The sequence below is a fragment of the Seriola dumerili genome, unplaced genomic scaffold (assembly GCF_002260705.1).
Source record: "Seriola dumerili isolate Sdu_G_001 unplaced genomic scaffold, Sdu_1.0 BDQW01001124.1, whole genome shotgun sequence".
NCBI lineage: Eukaryota > Metazoa > Chordata > Actinopteri > Carangiformes > Carangidae > Seriola > Seriola dumerili.
Window position 1 is genome coordinate 2,063,996 of NW_019175379.1, and position 20,871 is coordinate 2,084,866.

The window sequence follows — 20,871 nt, forward strand, 5'->3', positions numbered from 1 at the left end:
GTTTTGTGTGTTGAAGCAACTTCAGAAACCTTTAGGGCCTCGTCACCATTGATTCTGTGGTGGAAGGTCCAAAAACGTTACTATCTCACCCTTAACAATCTGCCATGCAGAATACCACCTGGGAAGCATGATGTAAAAAAACAAACAAAAAAAAAACAAGAAACCTTTATGTTCCTACGATATGCTGTATCTAATTATTTACATTTCCATCTCGCAGCAAATCAACTATGATGAATCCGACGGGGCTTCGAAGGATCCCCCCTGACCAATCATCAGGGAGTGGCCACAGCTTTGGCAGCCGTAGGCACCCAAGCATCAAAGACCCTATTCTTTCAAAGCGGGTGTGCTTCTACAAAAGTGGAGATCCTCAGTTTAATGGCCTGCGTATGGTCATCAACAATCGTACCTTTAAAACCTTTGATGCACTCCTGGATAGTCTCTCTAAAAAAGTTCCCCTGCCATTTGGTGTGAGGAACATCACCACCCCTCGGGGGGTTCATGCGATCTATAACTTGGATGAACTGGAGGATGGGAAGTCCTACATCTGCTCTGACAGCCGTAAGGTAAAACCTATCAATCTGGCGCTGGCCAGGAAGAAGCTGCCACCCTGGTACCACGCCAGGCCCGTCAGTTCTCGTCGTCGGACTGTGCAGCAGGCCAGGTTCTTTCCTGGCCGGAACAACCACAAGCAGGAGCGAGTGGTTGTGCGAACGCCAAAGAGGCTACTGGTTTTTCGCAATGGAGATCCCACTGTAAAATACACTGTGGTGCTACACAAGAGGACTACGCCCACTTTTGAGTCCATCCTGGAATATATCTCAGAGCTGATGCAGTTCCATGTGGTGAAACTACACACACCTGATGGCAGACGTGTGAGTGTTTTTGTCCGTCAATAAACTCAATTCAATTCAAAAAATTCTAAAAATTATTCAGGCCTGATATGTAATCTTAAAGCACATTCAAGTATAGCTTCATCTTGCAGAACCATGTCCATTTTCTGAGATAACTTTATATACTTATTACTGTATTTTTGTAACATTTTTATAAATGTACATTTGCCTAAAAATAGTATGTTCAAATTCAATACAGATATTTAAGTTTTATTGACCCACGAAGGACCGACTTAAACTTGGCCTGTAAATAACCATCACATGAGGAGAGAAAGTGTTAAGCTTCTTTGGCAACACAACCTAATACCCAGAAAGGCATTCTGGGATACAGCAGTACAAGGCTTTAGGTCAAGGCAGTATCACAAGGTGCCATATTAACAAGTAATACACTTCATTTAGACTTGTCATACACATACATGCATGTAAACAGATATATTTAGAATCAAGGTTAATAATTATTACTTTTGTATTTAAATGATAGTTGTTGAACTAAATAAAAGTGGCAAATTTACAGTATATTTATTTATTTTATATCTGTTGCAGGTCGACAGTCTTCCAGGCTTGATATTGTGCTCTGGGACTGTAGTGGCGGCAGGCAGGGAGCCTTTCAGGTCTGCAAACTACAATGTACAGAAATCACTAACTCCAACATGGCTTCCTACCAACCGAAAAGGTCCAAGAAGACTGAAGTCTTTAAACCGTAAGTGAAATAATTGATATATCTTCATGCAATCCTTTTGTTTTATTTTTATTTAGTTAGTCCAATGGACATTCATGCGCATGACACATGCAGTGTCTCTGCAGTAATCTACCTGCTCTCATGGGATGAAGATTTGGAAAGTGCTGAGGCAATGATATTAGACATAATACCATATATGACCTACATACACTGTCTACATGGCTGGCGGCTATTGTTCTTCATGAGCTGTGATGAGCTGTTCCTCTCTTTCTAACTTTTCTTTTTTCTCTCTCTTATCCTCATGCTTCTTGGGTATCCTCTTCAAACCGCCTGCCTAACCTCTTCAATCCTTGCTGAAACCTTTGGACATTTGTACTTTATTTTTCATCACCCCCTTTTTCATCTGCTTGGCTCTTTTGACTGACTGAAAAGGTAAAAAGAAGTCCATGTCATATAGTTCAAAGTCAAGGAATTTCTCCCCATCATCTGAGCAGTATATCGTGAATCGGATCCATAACTCCATTGCAGAAAGTTCATATGACCTTCCCAGTAACCCTACAAACTCTGTTGAGTTGGAGTCCAGCCGTATACTGGAGTCAGTGGCAGAAACAGAGGGTGATGGAGCTGAAGGGCAGGGCTGCTTGCTGCCTGCTGAGGATGACATTGAGAAGTCCTTTCGGGTGAACCAGGATGGCAGCATGACAGTGGAGATGAAGGTGCGCTTGACAATTAAGGAAGAGGAAACCATCCACTGGACGACCACTCTCACACGCTCAAGTGTAGCCAATCAGTGTAATGTGAGCTGTTTAACAGAGCCCGAGGCAGAGCAGGAGATCTGCTCGCCTACATCAAATTCACTGGATCCACAAAGTCCTGCTGACTCCACTGACAGCATCGACAAGGACAGAACCAAAGACAACAATGATGAGGATCCACCATCACTGAGCAATGGAGCTCCCAGTGAGAGTGGTAATGAAGAGGATTATATCAAAGTGCAGACAGACATGCTGTCACCTAGAAGAGCTCCTACGCCAGGGTACAAGCAAATTATAAAAAAGCAAGCCTCCATGGAGAGCATCAAATCACTGTTGGCCGAGGGTATTCAGGAAGGTATGGTTGGCTCTTACTCCTACAAAGAACAGACAGAAAATGGAGCCATGACAGAGCAATACTGTATGGTCAAACAGACTACTACTAAACCAGTACCCAAACCAAGAAGATTTGGCTCTGTGGATGCCAACAATATAAGCAGTCGAAATGTATCCACATTCAAATCAGCTGCGATGTCTGAGATCCTACAGATTGAATCCAGTGGGGAGGAGGTCACTGAAACTGTCTTACACATATATGAGCATCAGACTTGCCAGGATAATTTCTTTGCAAACATTTGTGCGCAAGGTATGTCTGCTACTGGGATTTCTTTTGGCAGGCCAGCTACTTCAGAAACAGGACAGCTCTCCTCCAATAATGAGTTCGAACCTGAGCTCTGGAGACCTTCGACAGCATCTGAATCCATTAGTATCTGGAGGGCTGAGAACATGTCAATAACATCAGATTTAACCTTGCCGTCACTGGAGACTGGTGCAATTCAAGCAACAATAAGGCAGCAACAATTCTCAAAGTCCACTAGAAGCAAAGACAAGCCCCAACAAAGAGAGGTCAATAAGGCTAAGAGGGTATACTCAAAAACCAAAGTGATCAATAAACACATTCGGCGTCTGTTGACACCAGGGAAAAGACAAAAAGATAATTCTGCAGAAGCAAGCGAGATGCGTAAGAAAGTGAAAACTTTCTCCAGCGCTGGGTTCATTAAGAGAATTTATGGCAATAAATCAAAAACAGCAAAAAACACAATGAAGCTTAAAAAGGGTCCAGCAGAAAAAGTGGCCAGCAGTGTTAAAACAAACACCTCACAGCCTTCGGATGACACAAACATACCATCATCATTGACAGAAAATTCAAGTGGGACAGTTTCTTCAGAAACAAGCAGGCTAAATGTTTCTTCAACTGAAGTGAGCCAATCAAGGGGGATACTAACACGGCAGACATCAATGCATCAGGACAAAAAGAATGAAAACAAGTCCTATGATATCAGCAAAACTATGGCACTGCCCGCTTTTCACTCCTCCAGCTCTGTTACTAATGAATATGTAGAGAACTGGTTGGAGAAAGCCCAACTTAACCCCACTTCCTACCCAGATGAGGGAGGTAAAAAAGCAGTTATTCTCCTACAAACAGAAAATAGCAGTTGTGGGGGGTCAGAATATAACGGTGGGTTGATCAATGTTGCAGAGGAGAGGAAATGTCAGGAAAACAAATCTGACATACAGCCATGTCAAACTCTCAAATCTGACCCACTGCAGGAGAGTTTGTTGGGATCATCTGTCAAACTGAGAATCCAGAGTTTTGAAAACAAATCATCAAGTTCTTCAGCAGAGAAAACTGCAGTGACCCAGCAAGGGGATATTGCTCATAGTCATGACACCACTACAAATACAGAAAATTGCACCAGTGCAGCTCAAAATAATACAGAAGAAATAAAACCCCTTTTGAATGGCAACCGTTCTGAAATGAATCCAGTAACTAAGAAGACCTTAACAGAAATGCCATCAGGGATTATAATGGAAAATAAATCAAGTCCAATCAAAATCTCATTGCAAAAAGCAACGCCTTCCAAAACAATTTCAATGGAGCTACCGCCACCACCTCCACCTGCTGAAATAACAGAGCACTCTAGCACTGAATATTTCGTGACGGATGTACCTTCTGTGGCCAGCAGCCCATCATACAGGCTCTCATCAGCGAGCAGTCAAATGTCAGATGATCATCCATTATCTATCAGTCCTACATCTGACAAGACCATATCACCTACCGACCACGCAATGGAAACAACGACATCAGTTCAAACTGACATTCCTTCCATGCCGAGAGAAGCACCATTACCAAGATGTCCATCTATTAAAAGAGCCCCTTTGGTCAGTAATCTATCTCTTGAAAGGAAAATGTCTCTCAGGAAGGCTTGTCTGGATAAATATACTTTATGCACTGATGCCAGTTCAGACACAAGCTCATCATCTACTCCCATCAACACAGTGGGTGATGATGACAAGGTGCTGCCAAATGCCATCTGTTCAACAGAGACACAACTGCCACCGGAAAAGACACAGCAATCAAACAGTAGTCCTTCTGTATCTCCTACCAGTGTAACATCTGGGGAGAGGATATCATCAGCCAGCATTTCATCAAGTGAGGCTCCAACACCAAGTGATATCCCATTCAAAGAGACAAAAACAAATAAAACACCATTTTTACCTCAAAAAGAGGCATCATCACCTAAATCACTGGCGAAAGAAGTTAAGCAAATAAGCAGTCCATCCCCAGAGAGGAAACCCCAAACCAAGAAATTCTCTTCTGAACTTGCTAATAACTCTCCAAAATTATCATCATTACAAAACCACCATTCTGATAAAAGTATGTCACCAAATATTGGAATACGAGAACACGCAACACCCATTGCTACTCCCTCTACTGAGAGAAAGAAGATGCATTATAAACCTAACCTGCAAAAGAGACCATCTCCATATTCTCAGTCTCTGGACATGGTGTCACCGCCTGTCAGACACAAGTCAAGTAGACAGATGCTCTCCAGAAACCTCTCCTCTGACAATGCATCAGAGCCTGGGAGTGTGACACATAGGAAAACATCATCTGAAAGAAAACGTCGCCAAACATCACAGTCAATAAAATCAACAGCGGAACTGAACAAAATGCTGGAGGCTAGTCAGATTGATAAAAATGAGGCAAAAAAGACTAACGACCTCACAAATACAGATCAATCTGTGACAGAAACACAATTAATGCCACAGCCATTAAATGTTGCAAACCAGCCAAACATGAAACCTGTCCTTGAAAAGATTTGCTACTCAATAAAGTCGATTAGACAAATCGCACGGAACAAACATCGATCCTGTTTGGAAAAGTCCAACAGCCTGCCTGACTTCTCCTCTCACGTAGCCTCTACATTTGGCTCATCATCTAAAGCTCTCCTTGCTTTCCTGTCCGTCATGACCCTGAAGGAAGGCATAACTAACTTCAATATGGATGAGCTGAATGCAAACAATGTCAGCTGTGCCGAGGCTTTAAAAATGATCGATTCTCTCAGAGAAATTGCCAGTATTGAGGATTCCCACAAGTTAAAAGTTAGTTTGTCAAATTTACAGCAGTCGACTTCGAAGCAGCTCCTGCAAAGTTGGAAGGACTTTCAGGAACTCAGCAACAAATGCAAGAGTCGCAGCTCGACACCAAATTGTTCGGAGGAAGAGCTCATAACTGAAGCTAGTCCAGAAAAAGACTGTGGCACTGAAGAAAATGTTATCGATGAAATCATGGATAACCTTGACATACCTGAGAAGCTCAAGGTGGAATTGGCCTCTCTTTCAATGGGAGTCAAAACTGAGAGTGATGATGAAGAAAAGATGTCCGCCAGGTTTATGGGAAAAGTGGAATTGTCACCAAAAGATATCAGTGATTCCGAGGTATCTCATTCCTCCACAGAAGATGCTGTTAATGTTGGGGATGTTACTCAAGATGAGAAATTTAATGTTGACGTGAGCTCCATCATTAAAAAATTCACAAACATTAACCAGCAAAAACAATCTGACATGGACAGTAGTCACCTGATTACAGAGAGAGTCAAGCATGAACCAAACGACCAGACAACTACAGACGAGGACAGTCACTATGGGCAGAATGGTGCGGTCAAATGTCCACCAGCTGAACCTGTGGAAGAGGATAGGGAGGCCATGAATTCATGTGAGGAAGAAAATCTGGAAAATCAAGAAACGTTAAACATGAATGGAGTAGTCAGCAGCGAGAAAGACCATGAAAAAGAAAGTCATGAGGTAGAGTGTAAGCAGCTGCAGATGCAAAGTGAGGAGAGTGTGAGTATCCCAGAGAATGAGCTTACCAGTGATGATGAGTCAGGTTCAGATGACGAAGGACAGGACATTTCAAGTGTCAATAAAGATGTAGAACAGGGAGAGAGCTGTAAGCAAAGTGTATCTAGCTCAGAAGCAGGTGAGCAACATAGTTCTGAAGAGGAACAACTGGAAATTGAATGTGAGGAGATAAAACAGGAGGGAAGTGAAGGTGAAAACTTGTCCAACCCTGACAGTGACTCTGAGGAGGAAGAGGACAAGCAACCAAGCTCTAATTACTATGTAGAGCTGAGTGTCAGCAGGAAGGAGAGCATCTCCAGCCCAGATAGTGAAAACCAGTCTTTGACAGAGGAAGAGAAACCAGAGGTTGAATGTAGGGACCTGAGCAACGAAGATACGTTGTCTTACCCTGCAAGTCTGCCCGAGTCTGAGAAGGTACCAGATATTCAAATATCAGGTATGGGGTTAAATATCAGTGTTGATGAAAGCACAGGTAACTCAGATGAAGATGAAAAATCTTCTTCAGAGGAAGAGCAGGCAGAGGCTGAATGTAAGGAACTAAAGGTTATAATTGAGGAAAGTTTGTCTGAGACTGAGGAAGAAAAGGAGATCATTGAAGAGGAGGAACACCTTGATGATCTGTCAGATCACGAGGAAGAGACGAGAAAGGCTTTGATAGAAGAGACAGAGGAGGACAATGTTAGCTCAGACAATGAGGACCCCCACGCTGACAAAAAACACATTTTTGGTACAAAAGATCTAAGTAACCTGGATTCATATACCGAAAAAGACAGCAGCAGCTTGATAAAGTCTGACAGTTTAGCAAAGCGTTGTAGATTTAATGCAGATGAGGACAGCGGGAATGACCACAGCAGCTGTGAAGAGCAGGTGGAGGTAGAGCAGATCAAAAGCTCAGTTGAAGAAGAATTAAGCTACTACGAGAAAGAGTCCAGCTCAGAGGAACAAGCCAATATGGACACATACACGGAGGAGAGCTGTAAAGAATATGAGGAAGCTCCTGCACAGTCGGATGTCACAATCGCAGAGAGGGTAGGCCTTCTGGAGAAGCAAGCTGCAGATGCACAAAAGAGAGAAAATGTTACAGATATTCCTGCTATCAGACATTCTTCTGAAAGAAATACCCACCTGGAGTCGGATGCTGAGGATTCACCCTCTGAATCTCCCACATCTCAGTCAACTATCTGTCCCCCATCAGCTCCTCAGTCATCATTGTCTTTCAGCTACGATTCCAGTGGCGTCATCACCACAGAGCCTGAAGGCAACAGGGTCAAATCCATCAGGGAAATGTTCTTAGCAAAGAGTGCCACAGACATTCAGCATGGACTGAGACGTTTCCCGAACCCGAACACATCAGAGCTAAGAGAGTTAAGAGCAGAGACCTCAGCTAGCGGTGGCTATCAGTCTCAGACTTCAAGTGAGCTGTCCAGTGGTGAAGACGATTCAGCACGGAAATCTATCACTAAAGGCTTTGTGAGGAGAGCAATTGAAAGGCTTTATGGAAAGAAAGATGACAATCCTGATGAGGACCCAAGTGAAAGACCGCCGTCTGCACCGAAACAGAAAAAGAAAGAACATTCAAGCATTTTCTCTCCCTTTCACATAGCGCACTGCAAAGCAGTGTCTGAGTTGTCATACTTCAATTCCAGTAATGCGCTGGACACCTTAAGTGAAGCTACAAGATGCATTGCTTTTAATGCACAAGTTGGGCCTGGAGACAGTGTTCCTATTGATAATGGACGATGGCTCCTTAGAGAGAACACGCTGATCAGAAAATCAGTTTCAGACCCAGTGGGAATCAACAAAGCCTTCACAAACTCTCCTCTTGGCGAGGGAACGTGTGAGGATACTGAACAGAACACTACGTATTCACTCTTCACTACAAAGACAGAAGTGGAAGACAAGACTAACTCACTTACAAGAAAGTGCACCTACTTTTCTTTGCCCCACGCTAGTGACTCAGATGTGTGTCAGGATGACCTGAGCACAGTGAGCAAGAGTAGCGCGAATGGCGACAGCGTCACAGACACAAAAGACAATTCAGAAGACACCAAAACGTGGGTAGAGAGGAACGGCATGCTGCCAGCTGTTGTTACTGATTTTAAGATGATGGATAACAAAGTGCACCCACTGACAGAGCTTCCATCTGACGGTGGCGTTGTGGTGGTGCAGCCTGGGAAAGGCCAGGGTGTTGTGAATCGGAGGCTTCAGGAGCCTGATGTGTTGGACTTTTTGTACAATTTTTGCGGTGAGCACTGTCCCATCCTGTAAAGATTTCTTTCAGCTTTTTTTTTTTTTTTTAGCAGAAATCACACAAACACAAAAAAAGGCCTGAGGATGGGTCTAAATTAAATGTACATTGTTGGGCTACAGCATATGATCTTATCTTTGGTGCCTACATTTTGATGTTGCCATAGCCTTGGCATAATACACTATCATATGTCAACTCACTTGAGCTAACTGCCGAATGTGTAACAATGTGTCACAGATCCTCGAGCCAATGGATTTAATTTTATTCCTATTTGACCATGTATGTTAAGAGCTTGTGATACAACTTGTCAGTTTATGCTCCTCGGTCAATGTAAAAATAGTTGATGTTGTTTTTTTGCTACCACCTTGATTGTGTATTTGCCATGCGCACTCCAGAGCAGCTCTTTTCTTCTTATAGGTTGCCTGTCAACAGAACAAGTAGCCAGAGCATTACTGTAATCTCATTTTAAAACTATTAAAACAGATCAAGTCCCCACAGATGTCAGGTAACACGGCCAATCCTCACTGCAGAGTGAGTGGGTCGGTTCGTGGTCGCAGCTCCGGTTTGACCTAGAGGTCAGGTCAAAATGGTGCTGTTGTATTTTTTTTTTTTTTATCAGTCAAAAAAGGCAACTGATTACGAGACAGGATGTGTGTATATTGTAGAAATCGGCAGTAAATACTTTAATATTGTTTTGTATATTGGTAATCTAAACTGTAAATAAGATATTTGTCGATTTTCACTAAGTAATTCTGGCTTATCACATATTTCTGGTAACATGACCTTTTTAATTAGGATAAATGATGTTATTGTTTACAATGTGGCAGCTGTGACAATTGTGTCTCTTTAAATTGATGTGTAAGAATAAAAGTGTGTATTTACAGCTGCTGGGCTTCGTCCTTTACTTTCTAATGACCTTTTCCTGAACTCAAGTCCAAATCATCTCCATGGATCCTGGATTGGATTAAGCATATACTGTGAATTTAACCTCACAGAGCAAATCAGATGATCGTCACAATCCCAGCGCAAGTGAAAGTCAACAGGCCAAGGTGAGCGTTGTGTTAAGAGATACCTTAGGAAGCTCAGCTCGGTTGTTTGCTGCTGCTGATCAGTATCAGATCTCTGAGGAGGAGCGGGGACCTCTGTTTTCTCACTCTCTGCCTGAGGAAGTATCCATGTTGTTCTAAGGTTGTTTTGTTTCTCAGTAGTTGCCATCGAGCTGGCCCGTGTTGTGACAGGAGTGTCGAGGAATGCACAAAGAGGGGAGTGTTTACATCTGCAACTACAAAGAGAAAACATGACAATTCCCAAAAGTCACACTTACCTCAAATATGTATATATGCCATCAGTGACTGCAATGTGAATTTATTAGCATTCGACATTATGGGGACAATGAATAATTCCGCGAACGTGACATTTTACAACAGAGTAATGCATAATAAAATCTTATTTATATCACTGGCTTACAAATGTGTACTTCAACAATGGCCACTAGATGGCACTGGTCAATAGCAAGTTTATCTTAAGTGAAAAAACAAGAGCACACAATCCCACACTCACCTGTTGTTTCTTCTCAGAAAAAAATACAAGCAACAACATTTTACATTGTTTATTACTTAAATAAATATTTACATAACAGCTTCGTATAAATCAAATTTATTTTTCTTACATGACACATCTGTCTAAAAGCAACTGCTTAAACAAAGAAGGAAGAAAATAAGTGATGGATTACAATGATACTGTAAGATCTGTGTTGAGAGAGGCAGAAGTTCATCCTAACCCCTCATGTTGACCACTGAGCAAATATTCCTGTTTGCAATCAGAGAGGCTGAACCTGGACGACCTTTACCATCCCACAAATACCATTTAACACCTGAGCCTTAAGATCTTGCTCATCTTCCTTTATAGATTTTATTATAGTATGCATAAATCTACATGATAATTTGATATACATTTTCATTTGTTGTTACTAAGGAATAGGAGCATGATATTCTACACTAACTCAATAAAAGGCCAAATGCTGCTTAGAGCAACATATGGCTAAAAAGAAGAGAAAACAAATCAACATCATAAGTCACACATTATTCATTCAGGCACAAACAAAGCAATTAACAGCCTTGATGAAATAAAAAGACATCACTCATACAGTATAGGCTACATTGCCCTGCTAAATGGTGTACAGTATATGGCTCAGCTTGGAAAACTAAACAGTTCAGGCGAGGTGATCTAAGAAAATTAGAGCACACAATTAATGCCCACGCTACAGTTCTAACCCTCATCTCCTCGATCAGAGTCCCGCCGACAAACTCACCTGGTTCAGATGACTCGTTTGAAATGTTACAAGAAAACATGACAGTGACACTGAAGGGGACTGAAACGGAAAAAGAGTCAAGCTTAACTGCTCCGTGTACATTGTGCAGCTGTCACCTTTAAACATTATGGATGTCGTTTCTAAAAACAACTTGAGACAACGGCAGCATCACTGTTAATTGTCAAGAGATGAACATGAAAAAACCCCCAACGTACTCAGAGTTTACTCCATGACAAAGTTGTAAAAAAAAATAAAATAAACCACATTACAACAGAAGGAGGACAAACTCTAAAATAACCTTTTATTTAATGCAGTCAATTGATCTTATGCTTCTCAGGGATTTAAAAAAAACAGAACAATGAGATGCTCTTTGTTTTCTATTGCTGTCAGGTCATGCATGTAAACTCTATACTTCTAATAAAACCAATTGTTTGCTTAAAAATGTATAAAGAAAATACTTTTTTTTTTCAAAATACTATGCAGGGAGGGATTAAAGGGTGAATTAATAACATTTTTCAACAACACCTTGTTGTTTTCATCCTGAGATTTAAACCAATGTGTTTCCTCTCCAAGGAGTAATTAACAGTTTTTTTTTGTTTTTTTTTAATCGTTACGCAAATACAGATTCTGCGTCAGACGCTGTTTAGTGAGGGCGGGTCCTGTTAGTCGGTTAAATCCATCGTTACCTTTCCTGAAGACCGTCATACTGCGTCAGTTTTGGGCTGGGACGAGCGTGTTCCACTCACAAAGTTATAAACCAAAAACTGAGAGGTGCCAAAATATTGTGTGGCAAAGAGCTTCCCGTCGGGAGTGGGGTCGGAGAAAGCGATCTCATCTTTGCTCAGGTATGAACCATATATGAAGTTGTTCCTGTGCAGAAGAAACCAAAACAGGAAGTACATATACGTATAATTATGTTTAACTTGTTCCCAAGCGATATCGCATCAAATCTTGGCAGTTTGTGGACACACTGACCTGAGGCACTCTAGCATGCGTGAGGCGATGCCCTGACGTCTCATCATGTTGACAACCCAGATGCGGCTGATACCACAGATTGCTGGCTCTGGCGTGGTGGAACAACACCAAGCTCTCTGACGTTCAAACATCACTTTCTCTCTCTCTGAACCCTCCGGTATGGGCTCCTCAATCACACGGTAACCCTGCGAGCGAGCACAAACACAAACACAAACACACACACACACACACACACACACACACACACACACACACACACACACGGATGAGACGAAGCTCGGTATTAAATCTAAACTAATATCTAAGTCTGCTCACACCAGCACTCTCACAAGTCTCTCACCTCCTGTATGTGCTCTGCTATGAGGCATCCAGCCACTTTCTTGTCGTTGGAGATGAAGAGGAAGGTTTTTGTCTGAGAGGGACACTTGGTCTCCACCTGCTGGAAGCCGAGGTCATTGTCCACCATCTCCCTGATTTCCTCAACCTGACAAACAAACCGTTACTGTTTAACGAGGAAATAATATGCTGGTGGCGGCTGACTGATGGAGACATTTGAACAATTACTGCCAGTTTATCTGAATGATGTCACACACTGTGTATGTTATAAAGGCTTATAATATTTAATGTAAGTGATCTGAAAAAATCCTGATTCAGACTTCTTGTAATTTGTTGTGTATCGCTGAATTTTCCTGTGTTTGTTATACAATACAAGATATGGCACTTCTATATCCCTATGCATTTAATAAAGGCTCTAAATAGTTTCCATACAGTTTATTTCACTCATAAAATAATAAGCTTATGTTGGTTTAACCATTTTAATTCATCTGAGGGAAGATAGCAGCTACATTTCTTACTGTTAGGCTGTACAGTGCTGCGATGGTCTATATAAAAGACTTTTCTATTGAGACTGCCTTAGCAGGGCCGCCCACAACAGCGACGAGCACCAAAAAGGCTCGTTTCTGTAAACATACCTTCTTCAGAGCATATTTGGGATCATCTGGCAGGACAAGAATGATCTTTCCATCTGGATACTCTCCCAGAATCCTCTCTTTTTTCCATCCCTGAGAAACACAGAAGAGAAAGAGAATCACTGTTTAAAAGGCAATATTTCTACTGCTGTTTTTTTATTACTTTTTATTTGCTATATGAAGTAACCACCTGTGTGTTTCAAATTTCACTACATAGAAATGTGTTTCACTTATTATTTTCTTCGTCTCCATTTGCTCACCTGGCGTTTCGTTTATAGATTTTTGAATGTGTTATTATGTCATCATCATTCATTTCTTTGCTGCATTCACTTATTATGCTGCTGCAACAACACTATTTTCTCAATAGGATCCTGTAAACTCATCCTGGTAAAATTACAGAACTTTGAAAGTGAACATTACTTGTATTAAACGTTAGGAAAATCAACTCAATACTGAGCTTTGGACCTTTCATGGTGGTGGGGAGTCAGAACCAACCTGTTAACCTGTTATTATATATATATATGTAACTACACTTAACAATGACTAAGCACTCTAAGGCTCGAATAAACTCGTCATAGCTCTGTGCAAATGCTCTTTCAGTGTCTTTAAAAAGAGAAGGTTGCATGGATACACTGGTGTTTTGCCCTGGTGAGTCAGTTCTGTGAGCCGGTGGGCAAGACAAGTAATAAGACGTGTAATTTAAGGAAACTTGCTCTCACCACATATTTGACAGCGCTGATGAACTGATTGTGGAAGAGTAAATGTTGAGACTCATCCTCTGGGTTGGCAGCGGAGTAGAGCATCCCACACACACCGCAGGCCACTGCTCCAAAATGCTTCTGCCCTGCATCCTGTGACACAAAGGACACAACAAATCACTCCTTAGATCTAAATATATGCAAGGCAAGAATATATTCAACTGTTCCCAGAGATATCGAACTGCTAGCATGATCTTACCCCAACCTCTAGTTGGTTGAAGGTTGGTTTGTAAGTTTACAGACAAATACTCCAAAGTTTATCACAGCCTGAAGGGTTTAGGCTGCACGTCTGAAAAAGAAAATGATGGATGAAGAAATGAAAAAATTCCCTTACAATAATAGTTTGGGTGCCATCTTTGTCGGCCTCCTTTAGTTTCTTCACTTCTCTTTGCAGACAAGCATCAGAGAGAGGAGTCCCGCCGTCTTGTGGATTCTCTGCTCTGCTTTGATACAAACGCACCTCAGATTAGTTTTTTATTGCTACAAGAAAAAAACGTTGTCAAGCGATTTAAGAGAAACTTCTTACTCTTGACAAGGCTTTTCCGATGTGCCCTCAGCTGTCTGGGCTGTTTCTGTCTTATTCTCTGGAGAGGGATCAACGCCAGTGACTGTAGGAAAAGGTAAGAGTTTTACACATTGATACAACTTCATTATAATTTTAATACATCTGCAGTGTAGAAATAATAACATGACCAAATCAATAACATACACTTTTTACTAATAACATACACTGTTTCAGCTTCATGTTGTCATGTAATAAGTAAAACAATATAGACTCCAGTCTCCTTGGTAATATCAAGATTTATATATTATTGCAATCCATTTACAGTGTTGATGTGTTTTTCACACGTACTTTGTTGTTGCTTTTTTACTCAGATTATCCAGTGATAACAGTATAAATCATATTAAATGCTTAAGGGTACAAGAATAAGAATATAAGATCAGTAAAAGATATCCTGAAGGCAGAATCGGCGCTGCATTTAGCAGTGCAAAAAAAACATAATGTGACAAGTTTAAATAAATCATGCCACCTGTAAATAAATACATACCTGCAGGCTTTTGTTCACCGTGCCGTTTGCCATCAGACACTTTCAAGCTCTCTCCAGAGGAAAGGGAAGAGGTGGGGGTGGATGAAAGTGGATCAGCTGTTTCCTATGTAAAAAAGAAGAGAGATAACAGATAAGTGGCATCTACAGTGTAGTCAAATATGCTGCTCGTGACATATACTGTGGCAGAATTTATCTCCCGAGTTACCTTGCATTTGCCATCTCCGGATGATGGTGGATTTGTGGTTTTCTGAGACACTGAAGAAGCATCCGTCTTGGAAACACCAGGTTTTGTCTCAGATGTGGTTGACACAGCAGGCTGAGATGTAGCTGGAGCAGACTGCCTCGACTGAGCTGCACCTCCACCGGCGGTAGGCTTTACCTGGGTAGGAGCAGAAGCGGCAGGCTTGTGCTGACCTGGAGCTGAAACCGCATTCGACTGTGGTGTCGTCAAGACGGGAGACTTTAATGGAGCTTTAGCTGTGGGAATGGGTTTCGGGGAAGCCGCAGGTGTAGCTGCGGCCTTTGACTTGAGGGTTGTTGCAGCAGCAGGTTTTGACTGTGGATTGGTGGTGGAGGAGGCGGGCTTTAACTGAGCTGTAGCTGCAACATTGGGCTTTAACTGACCTGAGGTCTGTCCAGCAGGCGTGGTCTGAGCTCTGAGTTTCGCCTGGTTGGCAAGATGTGATGAAACTGTGGGTTTTGACTGAACTCCGGGTTTAGACTGAGCTGTGGGGTTCGACTGAGGGTTGGGTCGTGTCGGTTGTGTGGGCCTTGACTGAGGATTGGGTCTTGTCGGAGCAACTGGCAACGGGTCATCATCGAGCTCAAAGTCATCAGGGGAATACTTGGGCCGGGGTCTGTATGGCTTGTACTCAACAGGCTTCGCTTTTTGAGTATTAAGTCCGTTGGGCATGGGAGGAGGTACGGCTGGGAGGGTCCTCTTTGATGCTGATCTGGTCACTTTTGGGGCCGGCCCTGGAGTAGGGGCTGTTTTAAGGGTTTGAGCCTTACTTTGCCTTGTACTTCTCCGGGTTTCAGTATTAGGAGGTTCGGTTTTAGAGGCTTCGGGTTTGGTAGGTTCGGTTTTAGCCGGCACAGATTTGGAGGTTTCTGTCTTCGTGGGTTCCGTTTTGACGGGTTCAGCCTTTGGAGTCTCAACTTTGGGAACCTCTGCCGTGAGTGTAGCTGGTTTGCTGGTTGTGGCAGGACTCGGGGGAGATGTTTTCGATGGACTGGCAGCAGGTGGAGGAGTTGTGGTCACAGGACTCATTGAAAACGGAGAGGTGGTAGAAAGGGGTGCTTGCCAATCCATGTCTGAAAACATCTGATTTGCTTGGTCAGACTTTAATTTCTTGACTCGTGCCCAGGACATTTTTTCTCTCTGCAGCTCAACCTGTCTTAGTCTTTGATATCTAGTTAGCTTCTTTTTCTCATGGGCTTTCAGTGGTACTGAAATCTGTGTGATGAAGAAACGTCTCTTCGGAGGCTCTGCGTCAGGCTTGGCGTCAGCTGAATCAGCTGTCGAGGGCTGAGCTGCAGATGCCTCCGGAGCAGGGGTCACCGAGGCAGAGCAGCCTTCTGGTCCAGCAGGAGTTGCAACACTAACAGTATCTGGATCCTGCGAGTTAACAGGTGGACTTTCCTTCTTACTGGCTTCACTCTTGGCGGCAGCGGCGGCGGCGGCGGCGGCGGCTGCGGCTGCTGTGGCTGCTGCTGCTGCGGCGGCTGCTGCTGCTGCTGCGGCTGCTGCTTGTTTTTCTTCCTCTATCCTCTTCAAAAGCATGCTGTCTGTGGCAATGTCCTCTGCGATTTCCTGACAGAGAGCTAAGAGGTTCAGCTGTTGTCTGTTTGCTGTTCTCTTAGACGCTGCAGCTTTCTGCTCAGCCAGAGCTGCCAGGCGAGCTTTGGTTCTGGCTTGTGTATTCATTTCTTGCTTCTTGGGTTTTTCCGGCTCTCGTCCCTTTTTATCATCGTCAGCCTTCTCACCAGATGTGCTGTTTTGCTTCAAGTTGGTCCCACTGATGCCGTCTTTATTTTTCTCATTAACCTTTTCATCAGCCTTTTTGGGAGGGACCGCTTCGGGTTTTTCTATTATTGTAACGTCGCCGTCTTCGTCATCCTCTTCCTCCGCTACCACAATCTCTCGACCGATCTCTATGTCCTCCAGGATCTGCACTTCTTGTAGATCCAAATTAGCCTCAACATTCTCCATTACCACAGCATTACAGTCTTCATTTGTGCGTTGGCCGTGAGAGTTTGCCATGTCCGTCTCTCTAGAATCAACATCCATCATGTCAGACGATGGTTGCTTGCAAACTTCAAAATATTCCCCAGTTGACATTTCTGCCCTAACCGCGGTCTCCGTATCCTCACCTGAATTGGTCAATGCAGCATCTTTGACCTCACGTACTTCTGCGTCAGGGGAAACGGTTTGTTGGGAGCCATTCAAAAGATTTTCTACTTCACCCACTAATCCGACGTCTGGATTCACCTCCTCTGAGAGCGAGGCAGACAAACCCGATTCGGCCGCTGCTTGAGTGACAATATCAAAGTGAATATCGCTCTCGGGGACCGGTTCCAAGATCACATACTCCTCAGACGCACTGTCTGGTACCTCAGCTCCGGCGGCGGCTGTAGTTGTTGTCACCGTGACGTCTGCAACCTCCTGAAGTCCGGCGTCCTTCAGCACCTGTTCAGTAAACTCTGTGGCGGTGACGCACTCTGGAAAGCCGTTCCTGTCACTTTTTTCTGTTGCTTCTTCTGACCGGCCATCTGGCGCGCTGATATCATCGCTAGAGCTGATTGCTGCGACTTGTTTCACATCCACATCCATGCTACTCTGCTCCGCCGGCGCGGGGAGAGGACTTTCTGGCACACTGTTGTTTTCTACTTCCATCTCGACTGCTGCTTGGCTATCTGATACACAAGTTTGTTCCTTCACAGTTTCCTCTAGCGGGTCACCTATTTCTTTTTCTTCTTCATTATTAGATGCACCTTCTGTTATCTGCTGGGCCTGTGTGTTCTGTATATCCAGTAAAGACGCACCATCATGCTTCTCCGACGCTGTAGACGTCTCCCTGTCGTCATTACTTTCTGGACTACTAATGGGCTCATACACTATCTGGTTTTCGTGAAGCTGAACCTCTGGCTGATTAACCGTCTTAATCTGCTCTTCTGATGCCTGAATTACAACATCAATGTCATCTGCCTGGCCACAAACAAAAACGATCACTTCATTGCTTCCAGTTCCTTCTCCTTCAATAATACCGACTCTTTTGTCAGCCTTATCACTAGAAATGACTGCAGCCTCTTCTTTGGCCTCATTAATCATTTGCTTCCTTGTTTCCTCTTCTAAGGCAGAATCAACGGTTTCTATTGATCCACTTATTACATCCATATCCCCTTGGACATCTTCAGCACTAGGCTCTGTCCCAGGCATATTTTCCTTTTCTTTATTTTCCAAATTGTTCACAGGAAGAGGTTTCTGAATTGCATTCGATAATGCCGCGATGTGTTCAGTGACTTCCTCCATCCCGTAGTTTTGCTGTTCTGCCATAGGTGCTGGAACAGAAATCTCTTGGGGCGCTGCAGCAGTTTCCATATTTGTTTGGATCTCTGGGACATCAACAGACTCTGCAGCGGCCTTGTCTTCATTTTCCTTATTCCAGCAACTTACACTCACTAGATCTTTTTGAATGTCATTGTCTGTGTTGAGTTCACTGACCTCCTGGCTTCCCTGGTTTTGCATCTCCGCTATAGATCCCAGATCAGAAATCTCCTCTGGTGCTGTTGTTGTTTCTGTATCCATTTCTGTTTGATTCTCAGTGGCACTAACACATTCGGTGACAACCGCTTCTGTGTTTTCGTTACTCTCAGCACAGGCAATGATTTCATCTTTTTGAAGTTCAGTGTCTGTAGTGGGTTTGTTGAGCTCCTGACATCTCAGGTTTTGTGTCTGTGCTGCAGTTGTTGGATAAGAAATCTCCTCTGGTGCTGCTGTCTGCATTTCCGTTTCTACTGGACTCTCAACAGCACTGACACATCCGATAATCACCTTGTTTTCATTTTCATTAAACTCATTTGCAGGAGTCTTTAGATTTTCTTCAACTTCATCAGATGTGTCTCCTGCAGGTTCAGGGTCTTCTTGGCTTTTGTGACTTTGTATTTCTCCTTTAGGTGCTAGAGTAAAAATCTCTGATGTCAACGTGGCCTGAGTTTCCATTTTAATTTGATTCTCTGGTGCAGTCACGTATTGTGTAGTTATGTCACTACTATGTTCACCGACATCCTGGCTCTTATTCCCTTGTATTTCCACTGTAGGTGCGACATTAGACATCTCTGACGTTGTTGCAGTTTCCATTCCCACTTCATTCTGGCTTTTCTGACTCTCTCTTACCACTGGAGAGGCCGGGTTAGAAATCTCAGAAGTTGATGTAGTCTGTATTTCCGATCTAGTTTGATTCTCTGGTGCAGCCACAGATTCAAAGTTGATCTTGTCTTCATTCTTCACATTTTGAGAATTTTCAACCATTAGGTTGTCGTGAACCTCTGTAGATATGTGTGAAGCATGTCCACTGACTTCCTGGCTTTTCATCTCCATTTCAGACGACATGTTAAATATCTCCTCTGGTGTAGCAGCTCTTGTTTTTTGTATTTCCACTGAAGGGGCTGAGTTAGCCATCTCTGGTGTCGTTGTTGGCACTTCCATTTCGATTAGACTCTCTGCTGCAGCAACAGGATCAAAGTTCGCCTTGTTTTCATTTTCCACAAACTTAGAATTTTCAACTTTTTGATCCTCATGAAATTCATCAGATGCGACTGTGGTAGGTTCACTGACTTCCTGAATTGTCTGGTTTTGTATTTCCACTGTAGATGTGAGGTTAAAAAGCTCCTCTGATGTAGCTACAGTGTGCATATCCACTTCTGTTTGATCCTCAGGAGGAGCAACACATTCAGTACCAACCCTGTGTTCATCTTCTGTGCTCTCACAATTTGCACGTCCTTTATCAGATACGTCCCCGACGGGTTCACTCATTTCTGGGCTGTCCTGCCTTTTCACTTCCAGTGTAGGTGCTGGATCACAAATGTCTGACGTTGTTACAGTTTGCAACTCCATTCTGTTTTCACTGTCAGACTGACTAGCGCACTCAGAGCTCTCATTATCTTCAATATCTCCATAAACCTCTGTAGATATGGCTGTAGTTAATTCTTCACTCTTTTGCTCTTCCTGATTTTGTATTTCCACTTTAAGAGTTCCATGAGGAGAAATCTCTGACGTCGATGTGGTCTGCATTTCCATCATTTTTGAATTTTCAACCACATGATCGTTATTAAATCCAGTAGATATATCTGTAACAGGTTCACAAACCTCTTGGCCCTTCTGGCTTTGTGTTTCCACTGAAGAGGCGGGATAAGAAATCTCCTGCGCTGATGTCGCTGAAGCCTCTATATTCATTGTGATTTGACCATTTGGTGCAGCGGCACACTCAAAGCCCGTCTCTTCTCTTCCCACACTTGTAGAATTTTCAGCCGTCACATCTTTAACCTCAGCAGGTATTTCTGTAGTGTGGTCATTAACTTTGTGGTTATCCTGAGTTTGGATAGCCACTCTAGGTGCTGAGTCAGGCATCCCCTCTGATGTTATTTTAGTCTGCATGTCCATGTCTGTTTGACCCTCTGGGACTGTGACACATTCAGAGAGCACCTCTCTTTGTTTTGGCTCATGAACCGCCTCACAATCAGGTGTCAATATTTCAGTGCGGCTGTCAGTCATCTTGTCCGTCACGCCATGGCTCAGCTGCACCTCAACAAAAGACCCGGGACCCGCAACAGACTCAGACGACTGGAATTCAACTCCTTTTCTTTCACTTTCTTCAAGCTTTTCTTCAGACTTTCTAACCACTTTGTTCACACCATCACAAGAACTGGTAAACTTATCTGGCACCTGATCCGCCATGTGTACAGATTTCGATTCCTCCTTAAAAGTAACTTGAATTTTGACACTGAGGTCTGTTTGACTCTCTGGATTACTGTTT

At 43.1% G+C, this 20,871-nt stretch overlaps 2 protein-coding genes across 2 annotated transcripts; one reads left to right on the plus strand and one right to left on the minus strand.

Moving 5' to 3' along the window:
• Window positions 1–230: 230 nt before the first annotated feature.
• rp1 (RP1, axonemal microtubule associated) lies at window positions 231–8,795 on the plus strand. The gene is made up of 4 exons (XM_022767050.1): window positions 231–872; window positions 1,434–1,590; window positions 2,002–2,679; window positions 5,584–8,795. The coding sequence occupies exons 1-4, from the start codon at window positions 231–233 to the stop codon at window positions 8,793–8,795; spliced, it is 4,689 nt and encodes a 1,562-aa protein (XP_022622771.1).
• Window positions 8,796–10,391: 1,596 nt separating this feature from the next.
• On the minus strand, window positions 10,392–18,102 carry LOC111237929 (proteoglycan 4-like). The gene is made up of 10 exons (XM_022767247.1): window positions 16,560–18,102; window positions 15,042–16,496; window positions 14,837–14,939; window positions 14,314–14,395; window positions 14,122–14,230; window positions 13,749–13,880; window positions 13,033–13,122; window positions 12,402–12,545; window positions 12,062–12,246; window positions 10,392–11,956 (listed from the first exon to the last, which is right to left on the minus strand). The coding sequence occupies exons 1-10, from the start codon at window positions 17,730–17,732 to the stop codon at window positions 11,788–11,790; spliced, it is 3,642 nt and encodes a 1,213-aa protein (XP_022622968.1). The 5' UTR covers window positions 17,733–18,102; the 3' UTR covers window positions 10,392–11,787.
• Between the last annotated feature and the right edge of the window lie 2,769 nt (window positions 18,103–20,871).